Here is a 15,511-nt window from a genome sequence, read left to right on the forward strand (position 1 = left end):
ATGATTAGCAACATTGATAATCATTCATTTTAAATAATCATTCATTTTAATTCATTTTAATTTACAAGGCCATCCAAGGCTAGCTAGTTAGCTAAGAATGGAAACCAGATCCCCTGATTATTAGTCACTGCTTCCTTCATTGTTGAACTGCTAGAATTCCGAGGGATCAGAATTTTTTAATTGGCTATATTAACTCCAGAATCTACTCAAATCATGAATTAGGCAGTATCTTATGAACAGTTAATTGCTAAATGGCTTATATAATCCATTCAATACCATTGTTCTCATGAAACACATTTCTGAAGTTTTTAACTAGATGAAAAAATACCAATGTAGTAATATTACCAAAACAATATCAGGACAAAAAATTGCTTAACCAGAGTTTTATGACATTGTTTATTACCACTACACAACAGAATACATGCATCAGTCATGAAAAATATTTTGAAATAATACTTGATGGCATTAGAAAACACTAAGATTGAGTGAAAAAGAAATAAACATCACACACACACACAAAAATTCAAAATGGATTAAGGACCTAAATGTGCAAACTAAAGCGATAAAATTCTTGGAAGCAAATGCAGGGGCAATGCTGTCAGGTCCAGCTTTTAACAACGGGTAATCTGAAATAATAACAAAGGCACAAACAGCAAAAGACAAAACAAATAAATGGGACCTCATAAAAATTAAAAACTTTTGTTCATCAAAAGACTTTACCAAAAAAGTAAAAAAACAAGCTACTGACTGGAAGACTATTTTTGGAAACCATATATCTGACAAGAATCTAATAACCAAAATATGTATAAAACTTCAACAAAAACAAACACAACTCCATCATAAAATGGGTAAAGGATTTAAATAGACATTTCACCAAATAAGACATTTGAACGGTCATCAAACACATGAAAAGACGCTCAACATCATTAGCCATCAGAGAGAGATGAAAGTCTAAACCACAATGAGATACCATTTCACTCCCACTTTTTTTTTAGGATGGGCAGGATAAAAAAAAATAACAAGTGTTGGCGAGGGTGTGGGAAAATTGGAACTGTTATCCACTGCTGCTGGGAATGCAAAATGGAACAGGCATTGTGGAGAACAGTGTGACAGTTCCTTGAAAAACTAGAAATAAAACAACCCTACAACCCAGCAATTCCACTCTTATGTATATACCCAAAAGACTTGAAAACAACTCAAAAACAGACATGAATACCAACGTTCACTGCAGCACTATTCGCAATAGCCAAAAGGTGGGAACAACCCAAATGTCCACCAAGAGATGAATGGATGAACAAAATATGGTACATACATACAATGGAACACTACCCAGCCTATAGGAAAAATGAAGTCTTGATACATGCTACAGTATAGATGGAGCATGAAGGCATTATGCTGAGCGAAATAAGCCAATTACAAAAGGACAAATATTGTACGACCTCACTTATATATATTTTTTAAATAAGGCAAATGTATTGAGAATAAAGTGTATTAGTGGTTACCAGGAGCAGGAGAAAGGAGAAAAAAGAGGAGTTAACTGTGATGGAAAAATTGTACTGATTAAGGGTACGGTCGCACAGCCAATTACTGTACTTGCTGTCAATAAGCTGTACACCTGTAAAAAACTGAACTGGCAAAAGTTCTGTGACATAGTTACGAAAAAAAAAGAGTAGCTGCTAAGACTGTTTATGTACAACCAATCACTTCATGAGATTTGGTTTCTTGGTTTGGAGGTTTACGGTCATGATTTCATGGGACATCCCAGTTAATAGGCCTAATAATGTGTTTAGTGCTTCAGTTCTACTTCCTAGTTAGTTGTGTAGTGCCTGGGGTCTTAAAAGCTTGCAAGCAATCATCCAAGGCAAAACAATTGGTCTCTATTCACCTGCAACAACAGAGGAAGAAGGAGAGTCAGGAATAAGAGGAGGATATGAAATGTGTGGTTAGTTGCCTCCGTGAACAACTGCTTCTTTTGCCATGAGACTAGAACTGGATGGTGCCCAGCTACTGTTACTGAACATTTTGATCAAAGATTCCATAAATGTGTCCTGATCAAAAGGGGGAAAATGCAGAATAGAATTTCAAATTCTTGTGGACTCCAGGCTTTCTGCAGCCACGGAGGGTAGATGAACTCCTGAAACTACTGCCCTGAGAGAATCTTTAAACCTTAGCCAAAAATATCACCTGAAGTCATCTTAAAAGGAACAACACCTTAGCTTAACTAGTGAAAAAGGTCTGACTTGAGCATTAAGTTCTTTTAAGAACTATCTATATGGGATCAAACTGACAACAGCAACAAAAAGATTAGATAAGAGCCTTAGGGAGCAGTGAGTTTATGTTAGTGAGGGAGGAATATGTCAGAAAAGGACGGTGAGAATGGCTGCACAACTTGAAGAATGTAATCAATGTCACTAAATTGTACATGTAGAAACTCTTGAGTTGGTATATGTTCTGCTAGTATATTCTCAACAACAAAATAAGTAAAATTCAGAAGGAAATAAAAAGAATTCTTTATATGAGATCAAATTGACAATGGCAACTTGGAAGGTTGGAAGGAAGCTTAGGGGGCAGTAAGTTTAAGATAACGGTGGTGGAATCATTTGGTAAAGGATTGCCAGAATGGTCGCACAACCTGAAGAATGTCCCAATGTCACTGAAATGCACATGTAGAAATTGTTGACATGGTATATCTTTGGCTGTGTATATTTTCACCAAAAAAAAAAAACCAGGATAAAGAACTTAAGACATAGCGATCCAATTCTGCAATTTTATAAATTAAAGAAAAATAAGCAGAAGGAAACCTGTGAGAATAATTAACTACTGTAATTTGATAATGGAACTACAGATTTTTTTAATTTATATTTTGTACATTTCTTTATTTTCCTAAAATGTTAGCATGTGTCATAGGTTTTTTTCCCCATGTTACCCCAAATACTCACATCATTGTTGTTAGCTGCTGTCCAGTTGACCTCCAACTCACGGTGACCCCATGAACAGGATCATACCATTATAATTCATATGGTTTTCACTGGCTGAATTTTGGAAGTAGATTGCCAGGCCTTTCTTACTAGTCTGTCTCAGTCTGAAAGCTCTGCTGAAATACGTTCACTATCATAGCAACACACAAGCCTCCAGTAACAGACAAGTGGTGGCTGTGCTTGAGGAGCATTGGCCAGGAATCGAACCTGGGTCTCCCACAAAGAAGCCAAGAATTCTACCATTGAACCACCACTCCCCTACTTACATAATTTCTCCTTTTCCACTGAATACTACAGAAATTACATCTTTAGTCAATGGGACAGCTTTTCTGTCTTGATTACAGAATAAATGTACAACCCTACAATTTTAAGAGCTGTTTCAATTAACAATGGAAATAAGGATACTGGAGTTTTTCCCTCAAATAACTAAAACCTCTAAAACCAACAATAGATTTTTCACTGAAGTTTATGGATTATGGATAGCCCAAAACAAAAAGTCTACCTTACTTCTCTCTTCCTGAATATAGACCTCTATGAATAATTCCAGAACATATCTAACAGCTATTTATTTAAACTGAGAATATTCACCTCTCATCACAGATATAACCATTAAAAAAAAAAAACCAAACCCATTGCTGTCGAGTCCATTCTGACTCACAGAGACCCTATAGGACAGAGTAGAACTACCCCATAGCATTTCCAAGATGCACCTGGTGGATTCAAACTGCCGACCTATAGCTCTTAATTAATAATATATAATAACTTTGAGTGCATATAAAGACAGGCCACAATTATCTATAGCAGAGAGCTCTCTGGACTTGTAGATGAATTTTCACGTGCTGTCTTCCCCCAGGTGTTACTCTGTTTCCACATCTCTTCTCTTATATAAAACTCAGAAGGGATTAGGATTAGAACCCATCCTACTCTGGTATGACCTCATCTGACTTAACTGGTAACAGAAGAAAAACTCCATTTCCAAACAAGGTCACATTGACAGGAACAGGGGTTAGGATTTCAACATACCTTTTTTGGGAACACAATTCAATCCATAACAAGCAACAGTCTAGTCCCCCGTCTGCAACACAGTCAATGCAACTGTGGGCACTGAATTAACCTCTGAGAACCTAGTTTCCCTGGCTATAAATTAAGGGCATTGGTTCCTACTTATCTCAGAGAGTTGTTCTAAGAATAAAATTATATTAAATATGTAAAAAACTGATAAATATGTAATCTCGAAAAACCAAACTCACTGCCATCGAATCAATTCCAACTCAGATAAATATGTAAGGTGCTATGAATTACTATGATCATCGATCTAATTCAGGGTTCCCTATACCATGTTAAGAATGTCTCATTCAATCTGCACATTCACTGAGCCACTCCTGAAAGTTATTTCTCACCTACTAAGTCCTGGGATTTGATAATATATTTATGGTACAGCAGATGTTCTTTTAAATGGAGGATAAAATTTTCAACTCAACACTGACTATAAATAAAATTTGTCCAGTTTACAATAATGTAATATATCATTATAATAATTTTCCTACAAGAAAGGACGAAAGGCAAGGTTAGGTTGTCCAAATGAAATGGTAAGGCTGAGAAAACCCTCTGCCTATACCATCTACCCCCCACCCATTAAGATTCTGCCTTCCTTCAAATGTCAACCCTGCCCATGAAGCCCCTGGATGCTCAGGTCACCCCTATTTTGTAGCACTCACTTGTAGTACAACAAGTGGGGCTGGTCCACCTTCCTCACCAAACTCTTGAGAGGCTGCTAGCCTGTGTTCCTCTTCTTCCTGTAGGCTCCAGCTACTCTGCACGTTTTAAGTGTGGGATCAACAGGTATTTAGAATTAAAGCATGTATTCCAAATTGGTAAAGATCTATTTTTCCTGGCACCAAGTGCTTCATCTCTTCCCAGTTTTTCTAGGGAAATACTGAATAGAAAACATGATCGGGTGGGGCATGTTACATAACAGTAATTTGTTCATTTGAGGCATTCAATCAATTTATTTCTGACAAGAAATACAGAAAGGTGGGGAACAATGCTACTTGAATGTTTTCAAAGGAATGCTAATTACAAGTATTTCATTCAGTTTATCATTTTGACTAAAATACAAATCTAAATTTCTATATAGTTTTCTAAATGGAGATGGATAGAAATTAGGTATACATCTGTTTTTCTGCAAGAAAGCTAAAGTACCCTTGACATTTTGCTTTCTTTGGACTCTGCAAAAATTTTTTAAAGAAAAAGATTCCAAATTATGTAATAGCTAAACTGCCAGAAATAATAATATAGTATTAATTTCTTACATTACTCCTAATTCACATTATCTTAGCCTCTGAAATTGCTGGAACCCTCTGCAAAATTACTTTAACCTTCAAAGAACACTGCAAAGTGTCTTGATAACCATAAATTCTTGCTCAAAGTCATGATGAAATTCACACTACATGCAAAATCAAACTGTGACTTCAGTCAGCTCTACTACGTATTTTCAATATTCCCTAGTTTCAGTTACGAAGATAAAGTTATCACAAAGGTTACAAAACGAACAGCTAAATACTCCTTTTGTTACTGTCTTTTTTACCACCAGAGGCAGTCAAAGGTGCTATTAATTATTTTGAATATTTATGAATCATTCTAACATTCATAAATACTGGCAGTCTGTGGCACTTCTAAAACATGCTAAAAAGAAAAATCAGGTAAGTAATACTGCTCTGCCTTTGAACGCATGGAAACCCTAGAGGCGTAGTGGTTAAGAGCCACGAGCTCCAGCTGCTAACCACAAAGTCAGCAGTTCAAATCCACCAGCTACTCCTTGGAAACCCTATGGGGCAGTTCTACTCTGTCCTTTAGGGTCTCTATGAGTTGGAATCGACTCAAAGGCAACGGGTTTGGTTTAGCCTTTTTTTTTTTTTTTTTTTAACGCATGTAGTTTTAAAGATCAAGCATGATAACTTATGTAAAACTACTGCCTTAAGGAGCAACTGAGTAAAAATATGGGTTCTTATGTATTATATACATAGAGTGTAATACCCAGGCTATAATAAAATCACCATAACCAAAGCTTTCTAAAAAATTAAAACAAACAATTTTCAGTCCAACCATACTTCTGATTACATTTTAGAAGAAGTAATTCGATACCCTAAGAGTTGAACTTTCACATGTTTTGCAGGACATGGACTACTAATTTCAGTCTATTCTTAAAATAGAACAGTTCAACTAATTTTAGACTCAAGTGTTATAAAGCATCATAGCTGCCAAGTGACTGGATACCTGAACTCCAAGCAGCAGCGTATGCAGACCTCCTAAAACAAACTGTCAGATTGCTGAACTCTGAGCCACCACACACAATTCTATGAAGTAGGTACAATTCGCAATGCACGTACCCAAAATAAAACAGTTCTTTAAGAAGAGGACACAACCATGTGAAAGGAAATAATCAGGCCCTTATTAAATGATGTCTGTAATATGTAATGGTTCAAAGGTGTCAAAAGGAGGTAACAGGTTATTGACCTAAGAGGAGCCAGAGGACTTGAGTTCTTAGGTCCATCTTATGCACTGACTACTTACGTGATCTCTACTGCTCAGAATATTTCGTATGTCCTATTTCATCCTGCAGTCCGTGGGTGGTGCAAACAGTTAACGCACTCGGCTGCTATATGAAAGGCTGGTGGTTAGAGTCCACCCGGAGACATCTCAGAAGGCATGGCAATCTACTTACGAAAAATTAGCCACTGATCAGCCAACTCTATAATGCACAGCTCCACTCAGACACAAGTAGGGTCACCGTGAGTCAGAATCAACTTGACTGGCAAATGGTTTAACTGTTTTTATTTTATCCCACTTTTTTAACCCAGTGCAGTAGACCTTCCATGTCTGAGTCAAATAAGGTAGGATAAAATAGGTTACCAAACAGCATTAAATCATGCTAAAAATCAAGAATACAAATTGTCACACTGGCATGCCCAGTATAGTGAACTACAACACTGAATACAGGGGCATGTGTTTAATTTACTGGGACAATAGTGTCTTTGTACCATGTCTTTAGTACTAGGATTTATCGGGAAATATTTTCACCCACTAGAGAAAAATCAAGACTTTGTCAACTCCCTTTGACAATTCTTTGCAGGAAACATTTCAGGCATGTATCAAAGCAGCCACATTCATTGGTGACATTTACAAAACTTAATTCTTTCCAAAATCTCCTCAATCTAAAAACGCATTTAAGACTCATATTAAAATTTTATTTTCCTTTCATAGATATCTAATCATTGGAATTTACAGTCCTGCAAAGATACAACAGTTCAAGCTCCAAAGTCTATTTAACGCTTGAATTGAAATAAATCTCTGTGAATTTTTAAAGCTATTAATTTTTATTTCATGAATCCATTTAACAAACCTCAGAAAATTCTAGTATTAATCAAAATCATAATCCTAATGAGAATATTCTAGTAAAACTATTTCTGCAACATTTCCCCATCAATGTAATGAAATACAAAATATATAATTTATGCCAAATGTACATTTGGTGTTTAAATCCCATTTCTACCGCTTATAACTTATATTATGTCTGGAAAATTAATTTCTCTGTGCTTCAATGTCCTTATGGTGAAATGGCAGTAGTTGTACTCAACATAAAGGATTGTGTGAATTGGGGGAGTGGGGATACAAATACACACACACACATTCACACACACACACACGTTTATTTCATTTGCAATGCCCAGCACCATGCCTGACATGTAAGTAGACAGGTATGTAAACAGTATCTATTATTTTTACCACTGTAAGTTAAAAACTAAAAGTTCAGTGTATAAATTCCAGGATGGCTCAGAGCTTAAATTATCATATAACCACCGAACCTCATATATATCAAATCAAACTGACTCTACAATTTGTTGAAGTTTATGTGAGAAAAAAAAAAGAACTAATAAATTAAGAGGTTTTTTGAAATAAAACCTAAGGGGGGAACATCACCGAAACATCCTCAAAGATTTTTAAAAAATAATTTATGCTTATTTTCAAAAAAGCATATGAAACCAATTATGCTACTTGCTTATAGAAAAGAGATTACTCTAAGCTGCTACTAAACAAGCTCAGAGGATTCCCAGTAAGAAGACTGGTAAGGTATTTATGTATTTAAGAAGTCTTACAGCAAATGGAACTTTGCAGTTTTTACATACTCACTGTATTTCCAAGGTCAAGTGAACAACATTCGGACCATTTCACTATCAAGGAAGGTCTAGCAATGATGAATATAAAAAATTTATTTCAAAATCAACTTTTTAATGACATATTGTAATTTTTTAAAAAACAAATTAAAAATAAAACACCCCCAGCTTCTTGCGTTCAACTTCGGCAAAAGAAATTGTTACGCCCCTATCCTACATACAAAACCAACCAGTCGGACATTTTGTTAATTCCTGAAACTTCTCTTCAATTGGCCTTGTGTTCCTATCGTCCTAAGTTTACCGTTGCCTCCTAGCCTGTCCCTACCTCCTGAGTCTTCCCTTCTGATCAGTCCTCCACACTGTTACCAGAGTCACCTCACTAAAACCTATCTCACGGGTAACTTTCTGATGAGGATCATCAGGTTATTCCCTTCTGACCTGCAAGATAAAGCCCAAACTTGGTCCTGGCTGAGCATTCATGGCCCTTTGCAATCTGGTCCAACATCCCAAAACCAAACCCATCGCTGTCAAGTGGATTCTGACTCATAGCAACCCTATGGGACAGAGTAGAATTGCCCCGTAAGATTTCCAAGGCTGTAATCTTTACATAAGCAGACTGCCACATCTTTCTCCCATGGAGCAGGTGGGGATTCAAATCACTGGCCTTTTGGTTAGCAGCTGAGCACTTAACCACTCACTGTACCACCAGGGCTCCTTGGGCCAACATAAGCCTCCATATTTATTCATTTCCACCATCCTATAACCTCCATGCAATCCCACCCCTGAAACATACTGGGCACTTTGGCCAAACATGCAGAATGGATTCTGCGGTTATGCTAACAAAATGGAATACTCATGTTAGTTTCTCAGAGTTTTCCTCCTTTGTGCCTTCACCTTCTTACAGGGTGAAATCCCGTTGACCCTAAAAACAAAGCTTTCCCAACATGCACCCCAAGCAGAATTATTTTCTTCTTCTTTTGAGAAAGATAAAAGTAGGTTATAAAATAATAGCAAATAAAATTGCACCAAAGTAACAGGGAAAAAAATGGCTTTTTTTTTTTTTAGAAACAATGATCTATCTCAGCAGATAAATTTTTAGCTGTCAAAAACTTCTCTTCAGAAGTAGGTAGAATATGATCCCTAAATTACTAAGAGCCGAGAAATGGACACAGAAGTTTTTCTTGTCTTGTCTTCAAAGGCCATTATGAATAGAAGGAAAGGTCCGATGTAACAAAAGCACGTGAGTTTCTTTTTAATTGATATGCAATAATAAACATCCTAAATTACAAATCATCTTCTCAATTCGTTCATCAGCCTTACAGAGTCAGATGAGTTTGGTACATTTTATGCATTTTCATATCCAACTGTGGAACTAAAACAGAAATGAACACATGACAGCTTAGATACTCCATCTTACTGTAACCTCTGTGGCTTCAGATGTTTTTATAATCTCCAATTTCATGAAGATGCTCTGGTCAAACACTCCAGCTCCCCAAAGAGCCAGACTCCTGAGGCACCCATGACCCCAAGACAGAAACACAAACACTTCTTTGCTTGGCCACAGAGGAACAGTAGGACAATAAATAGTCCCCACCACCTCTTCTTACATGTCGCTAATTACCTAAAACTATCCCTGAGCCAGAAAAAAAGAATCTCCAAAAGCTCATATAAAAAAACTAAAAGTTAAAAAAAAGGATAAAGTTTTCTTTTAAAGTTCTTGACGGATTAAGTGTTGAGATAACTGCCCAAGGCTAAGTCAGACCAAAAGGAGCGTCAGTATGACATTCGGGGTTCAAGGTGAAATCACTAACGATATCTATTAATACTCCTTAACTGGTATGTGCCTTAAGGTGTGAGGCAATGAGCAAGTTACTTAGCCAATTTAAATCCTAATTATTTGGTGGAAATTACTACTCAAATCCATGTTGTAACACTGTAAAAATATTCAACTGTGTCCTTTTGAAAATCCTCAGAGACTTCAATGGAGCTCTCTGGTATTGCCTCAAAGTTTCAGTAAATACAAATATATTGATATGGTTGTTTATTGCTGCCATGAACTGCCATGCCCAAACTTCAAAGTTCCAATTTCAGCACAGATAACTTTACTTACCCTCTCTGTGGCACATAAGTGCTGCTTGCAAATGTTAATATTCATTCTTTCCTTTTTCTTTACAAACAAAATTTCAGTTTTTGTTCAGGGCACTAAATAGGACAAGCTTAAAAAATCTACATCTTTCCAGTCTCCCTTGCAGACAGGGGTGACTTCGGGGATAGCTGTGGCCAATGAGATATAAGTGAAAATTGCTAAGTAAATTTCTAAAAAGGCTCTTTAAAAGAAGGCTGACTTAACTGGTTCTCACTTTTTGCCCTTTGTCTTTGCCCTTCCCCTTCTTTCCACCCAGAATTGAGACACAAGAGCTGGAGGAGAAGCAGCCATCTTGTGATCACAGAGCAATCATATGACAAACTAAAAGTGAATAAACAGAAATATAGAAGTCTGGATCCCTACTGGCAAATGGAGATACCCTACAGCTCTGGACTACCTATCCTGGGTCTCTCAGTACTAGAGGAAAAAAAAATTTCTATTTAGTTAAGCATTATAGCCTGTTTTCTGTTACAAGCAACCAAACACAATCCTAACTGACACTCATTACCAGAGTAAACCTGTTCCACTTTAAAAAAAAAACTCAGACTAATACAGCAAAACTGGCGAAAGCCAGAACCTGTATAAGGTGGAAACCAGTCAAAGAAAGAAAACTCAAATATTTTCCACTAAAATGAGCAATAGAAGCGTGGTAAGACCGCATGGTCTCAAAGGCGGAAAGCTTGCGAGACCCAGAAAAATGAGACAGTCTTGAGTTCCAGCTCTCACAGGTCTGGATCTACTAACTGCTGTCATTAGCTACAACATAACATATGATGCAGCACAGTTAAAGTTCACTTATTACACAACCGACTGTTAAGTCACGAGCAGAACACGCGCTGAGCAGATGAAATTTAAAATCAAATTTTTGCAGAACCCTGGAAGCCAAGTGAAAATCGCCAAGCAAGCTCATCACAGGCTGCACTACATGAAGGAAGGGAATAATTCCCTGAAACCTTTACATTCCAACTCATTCAACTGGGCACCAGAGTCGGTTAGCACAGTAAAAAGATGGGATTTTACCAATCACCTGCCTACATATGCCGTAAAACTGAACTGAAAATGAAAACTACAATTGGAATAGTTTTCCATTCCTATTGTGGCCATGCACATAGATTCAATTACTCAAAGTACTAGCAGCAGGTGGAGAGAAAAATTTTTTTCTTTTTTTCTAGGTAAAGAGATTTGCTTGTTTTAGGGATATTATAGACAAATAACCAAGTCTCCCATTGACTTTCATTGGGAATAATAAGGCAACACCTTCATTAGATATCAATGGGGAAAAAAATAACCATTTTATTGGACCAAAAGAATTTAACATATTTTTCTAATTAAATCTTAAATGTATAGAAAAAAGATCTGTTAGGTTCATATTATCTCATTTTCACACTTAATATCATGAAAAAAAAGGAACAAGGTGTCAGGAAAACAAGATCTTCCAATGACAGACTCCATCAGAAGAATTTCTTAAAGTGACGTCTAATTAATTCAGTCATTTATTGTAAGGGTACACAGGTTAATCTCCTTATACTGCCCAGACAGGCAAGAGAGATTGTTCTGTATTTTTTATCCCAAGCTATTAAAAAATGTTTTGTATTACATAGTAAATATACTAGATAATTCATTGCAGACATAAAAAGCAAGCCACTGACATGGCCAATTTCTAACATAAATGATAACAAATATGTTTTTTTCATAAATAAATCCTTTTATTACTGAATAAAGCTGAAGTGATGTCATATTTTTAAATCAGATGGCCCTCAGTATTCTGGCTGTGAACATATTTTATAAGTAACAGGACTGGGATATGAATTAGAACACTGCACCTTTCTTTGTAGCAAACAGCTCTTTCTGTGTTATTCTAATTCAGCAAACAGTTGCCCATTTTCACTCAGAAGTTAAAGACTAAAGGACCAAAGCAACACACAAGAATAGGCCACACCATAAATAATTAGGGCTCACTCACTTGCCACTATTGTTTCTCTGTCACAGAGGGCCTGGTTTAAAGTCTTATTTCTGAGGCCATGGTGAGGACTAGGCCTAACAAAGCTCTCAACTTCTAAATCAGACACTCATAATTCCTAACATTATAGATTATTAGAATTCTGCATTTCCAATGATAGGTTGTGAATTTGTTCCAGCTGACTCCACCACTTACGCTATTCAACAGCTGGGGCATATGATAACTTGGCAACCTGATAATATTCTAGATGAATGCAAACTCATTCTGTAACCAAAGACTCTGTCAGAAATAAAAATCAAAATAAGCTCCTTTAAGTTCAAATGGGAACATAAAATGTTTCGGACAATGCGTGATTTCAGAAAATGAGCAACTGTGCTTTGAACGTTTAGTGAACTGACACTCCCAATTCAAAGCCTACAATTCTTTTCCGATTACATCAGCCCCCATAGCAAGTCATCAGGATAATAACCACTGTAGTGAAGTCATCGTACTGGATACTGATGGAAAATCATAACTGGCTTAAAAACATATTGGGGAAACAATGAGTTTTCCAGGTCTCTAGCTTTTCATGGAATAAACTAACCAACACTTTTACCTTTCTTTCCAAGACTAAACAAAACACAGAACATCCATAAAGCCAAGTACAAATTGATGACCTAAGGATTTTTAAACCACAAAGGAGTAGGGAAATAACCATACTTCTTCAGTGAAATTTTGGACTGTTTGTCTGAGAAAGTATATGTTTCAGTGCAATACTGATCATTAGGTTATGATTAAAATGAAGGATAGTAAGAATAATTACAGCCTTCAGATGCTTGGTTTTCTTTTATTTTCAAAGGCAAATAAAGACAAGCTTTTAAAAAATGGCCACTTCCTCAAGAGAAGTCAAATCAGCACTTCAGCTATTTTTGTTTTCAAAGTCACCTGAGGTAAAACTTGTCACTGAGGTAAAACTTGATAGGGGAAAAAGTCATAAAGCTATGATTTATTTTTTCAAAAGCATGAAATGTATATGCTTTAGGCTTTCTTCTTTCTGACTTTAAGGAGCACGGATATTTTTCTTCAAGTAAGGTTTACTAGTCTACATTGTAATATTTCTCATTTTTAAAGTTTTGGAGACCACTAAGAACCTTATTTTAAAATGGAAAGACTAAGGCAAATGTGAGTATATTACACACACATGCACACATAAAAGCTATAAACATTTATTAGCCCAAAATATCATTGCACTTGCTCAGTGGCAGTACTATACACAATAGAGTCTTGGCACAAAGGAAATCTGAATGTCTACGCTGTTTACAAAATTCTACATGTGTTGTAAGAATGCCAGAATTCAAATATATCCTAGAAAAAGAAGGTAACTGTGGGTAGGTTTTGAGTTTTTTGGATTCAGAGTCTTATTATTCAGTTCAGGATCTTATACTCCCGCTTTCCACCAATAGGAAACCATTAATGCATGCATTTTTAACCATAAACTCCATTCAATTTACAGAAACTGAGTGGCTAAACCCAACACAAATATTCGAAATGATGTAGAGCCATCTGAATCTGACCTATGAAATAGGCCACTAATTACTATTAATATATTACAGCTCTGTGAGCTACCCTTGGGTGTGGAGTGTTTGACCAACCACAGTAAGGGGACAGTCTACACATACTTAGAAATACACTCCCAGAGACAAAAAAACTCCTAAGGTGGGAAGATGCAGTCTCTAGCTTGTCTAACGTTATGTTGAACTATAAAGTTAACACAATACTAAGATATAAAGTTAACATAATATTAAGACATAAATATTTATCAGATTGGCATAGATCTTCCCAAACATAAATATTAAACAGAAAAACACCTCAAAATATACGGCTTTACATTTAAATTTAAATAGGCTTGCTGTCTGAAGTCTTTCATTCATCACATTATAAAATCATTTTTGACACATCAGAATAGCTATACATATACACAGTCACAAACTATAAACCTTTTCCAAATAAGATCATTTTAAGGAAAATGATTTGGTGATACCCTGAGTGGGGAAAGTCCATGTATTTGAGAACTTAAGACCCTCCTTTACATGGTTAACCAATACCCCATGCCAAGCAGGGAAAGCAAGACTTTAGTAATCCCATGGATAATTAACCAGTATCCACCCTCCCAGAAAGAATTATGTTTATGCATAGTGCTTAAGAGCTTTTACGAGGCAGAGAAAACGCAACGTGCTTCTTGGAAACCTAACCCCTTACCCCCACTCCGCCGCCCATTCAAGGGCGTCTCCAGACTGTCGCCCACCCCACCAGCCTGTGTTGGGGGTACTGAATTCCATCCAAAAAGACCTCATCCATCCCCAAGATTGGTCCAGACACCTGTTTACTTGTGCCCAAGCAGTGGCCCTGGTTAAGGAAACGTAACGGTCGCCCCGATGGTCTGCGCCAAGCTCCACAGCACCGGCGCGAGGGACCACGTACCTTTGTACCTCTCCAGGACATCCTCGTAGGCCTGGAGGTACTCCTGCTCCTCCACGTACAGGTAAGCAGCCGGGGAGAGGTAACCCGCCATGCTCAAGTATATCTAGGCAATGACTGGCCTGTTCCCCCTCTCTCCCTCGTAACCCCGGTACAGTATCGTAGTCAGCACGACGCAGTCTTAGGAACTGGAAAGGGGAAGCAGCAGCCGGCGACGGGAGAGCACTGAAGCCACAGACGCAAAGCTGGGGGCGAAAGGGGGCAGGGGCGGCGGGGGCCGGAGCCGGCAGAGGAAACGCCCAGGCCCCCTGGCGGGCCGCAGGAGCTGGGCCGCCGGGCTCCCGGGGAGCCAGAGTCCCTCTCGGGTTTCAGCAACGGCAAATCTCGGCGAGCCTGGGGGCGGCGACGAGCAGCGCGACGCCACGAGGAGCAGGGAGCAAGGTGGGGGCGGGTGGGGAGCGGTGGGCGCCGGGACCCTCTGCAGCCAGTGCGGCCGCCACGCTGGCCCTGCGCAGGGCCCCTGCTCCGAGCCGGGCCGAGGCCGCGACGTCCGTGCGGGAGGACCGGCGCGTCGCCTCCACCCGGGATGCTGCGCGGCGCATCTGCGGCATTTCCTGGCCGCGGCGCCGCAGACACTCGCCCGCGCCCCGGGAGAGGGAGGGCGGAGGGCGGAAGGGAGGGGGCGAGCGCGGAGGTCAGCGCCCCGGCTGGCTGGGCTCCGGCCGGGCGCTGCTCTGCCCCTCCCTTCCAGGCAGAGCCGCGGCGCCCCGGGCCCCCCTCCCCTGACCCGCCCACC

General features: G+C 38.5%; 1 protein-coding gene across 14 annotated transcripts in view; it reads right to left on the reverse strand.

Annotated features, from left to right (window-relative positions):
- DST (dystonin) overlaps window positions 1–15,511 on the reverse strand; it is a 490,994-nt gene that overhangs the window by 351,526 nt on the left and 123,957 nt on the right. For 6 of the 14 annotated variants that reach the window (XM_049894816.1, XM_049894743.1, XM_049894794.1 and 3 more), the window contains exon 1: window positions 14,719–14,899. The exons of the other annotated variants lie outside the window; for them this stretch is intronic. In XM_049894816.1, coding sequence (XP_049750773.1) covers window positions 14,719–14,809 — 91 coding nt within the window. In that variant the 5' untranslated portion in view covers window positions 14,810–14,899. Of the gene's footprint in view, window positions 1–14,718; window positions 14,900–15,511 lie in introns of those variants that run through there. 14 annotated transcript variants of the gene reach the window in all.

This window comes from Elephas maximus, chromosome 1 (assembly GCF_024166365.1).
Source record: "Elephas maximus indicus isolate mEleMax1 chromosome 1, mEleMax1 primary haplotype, whole genome shotgun sequence".
Taxonomy (NCBI): domain Eukaryota; kingdom Metazoa; phylum Chordata; class Mammalia; order Proboscidea; family Elephantidae; genus Elephas; species Elephas maximus.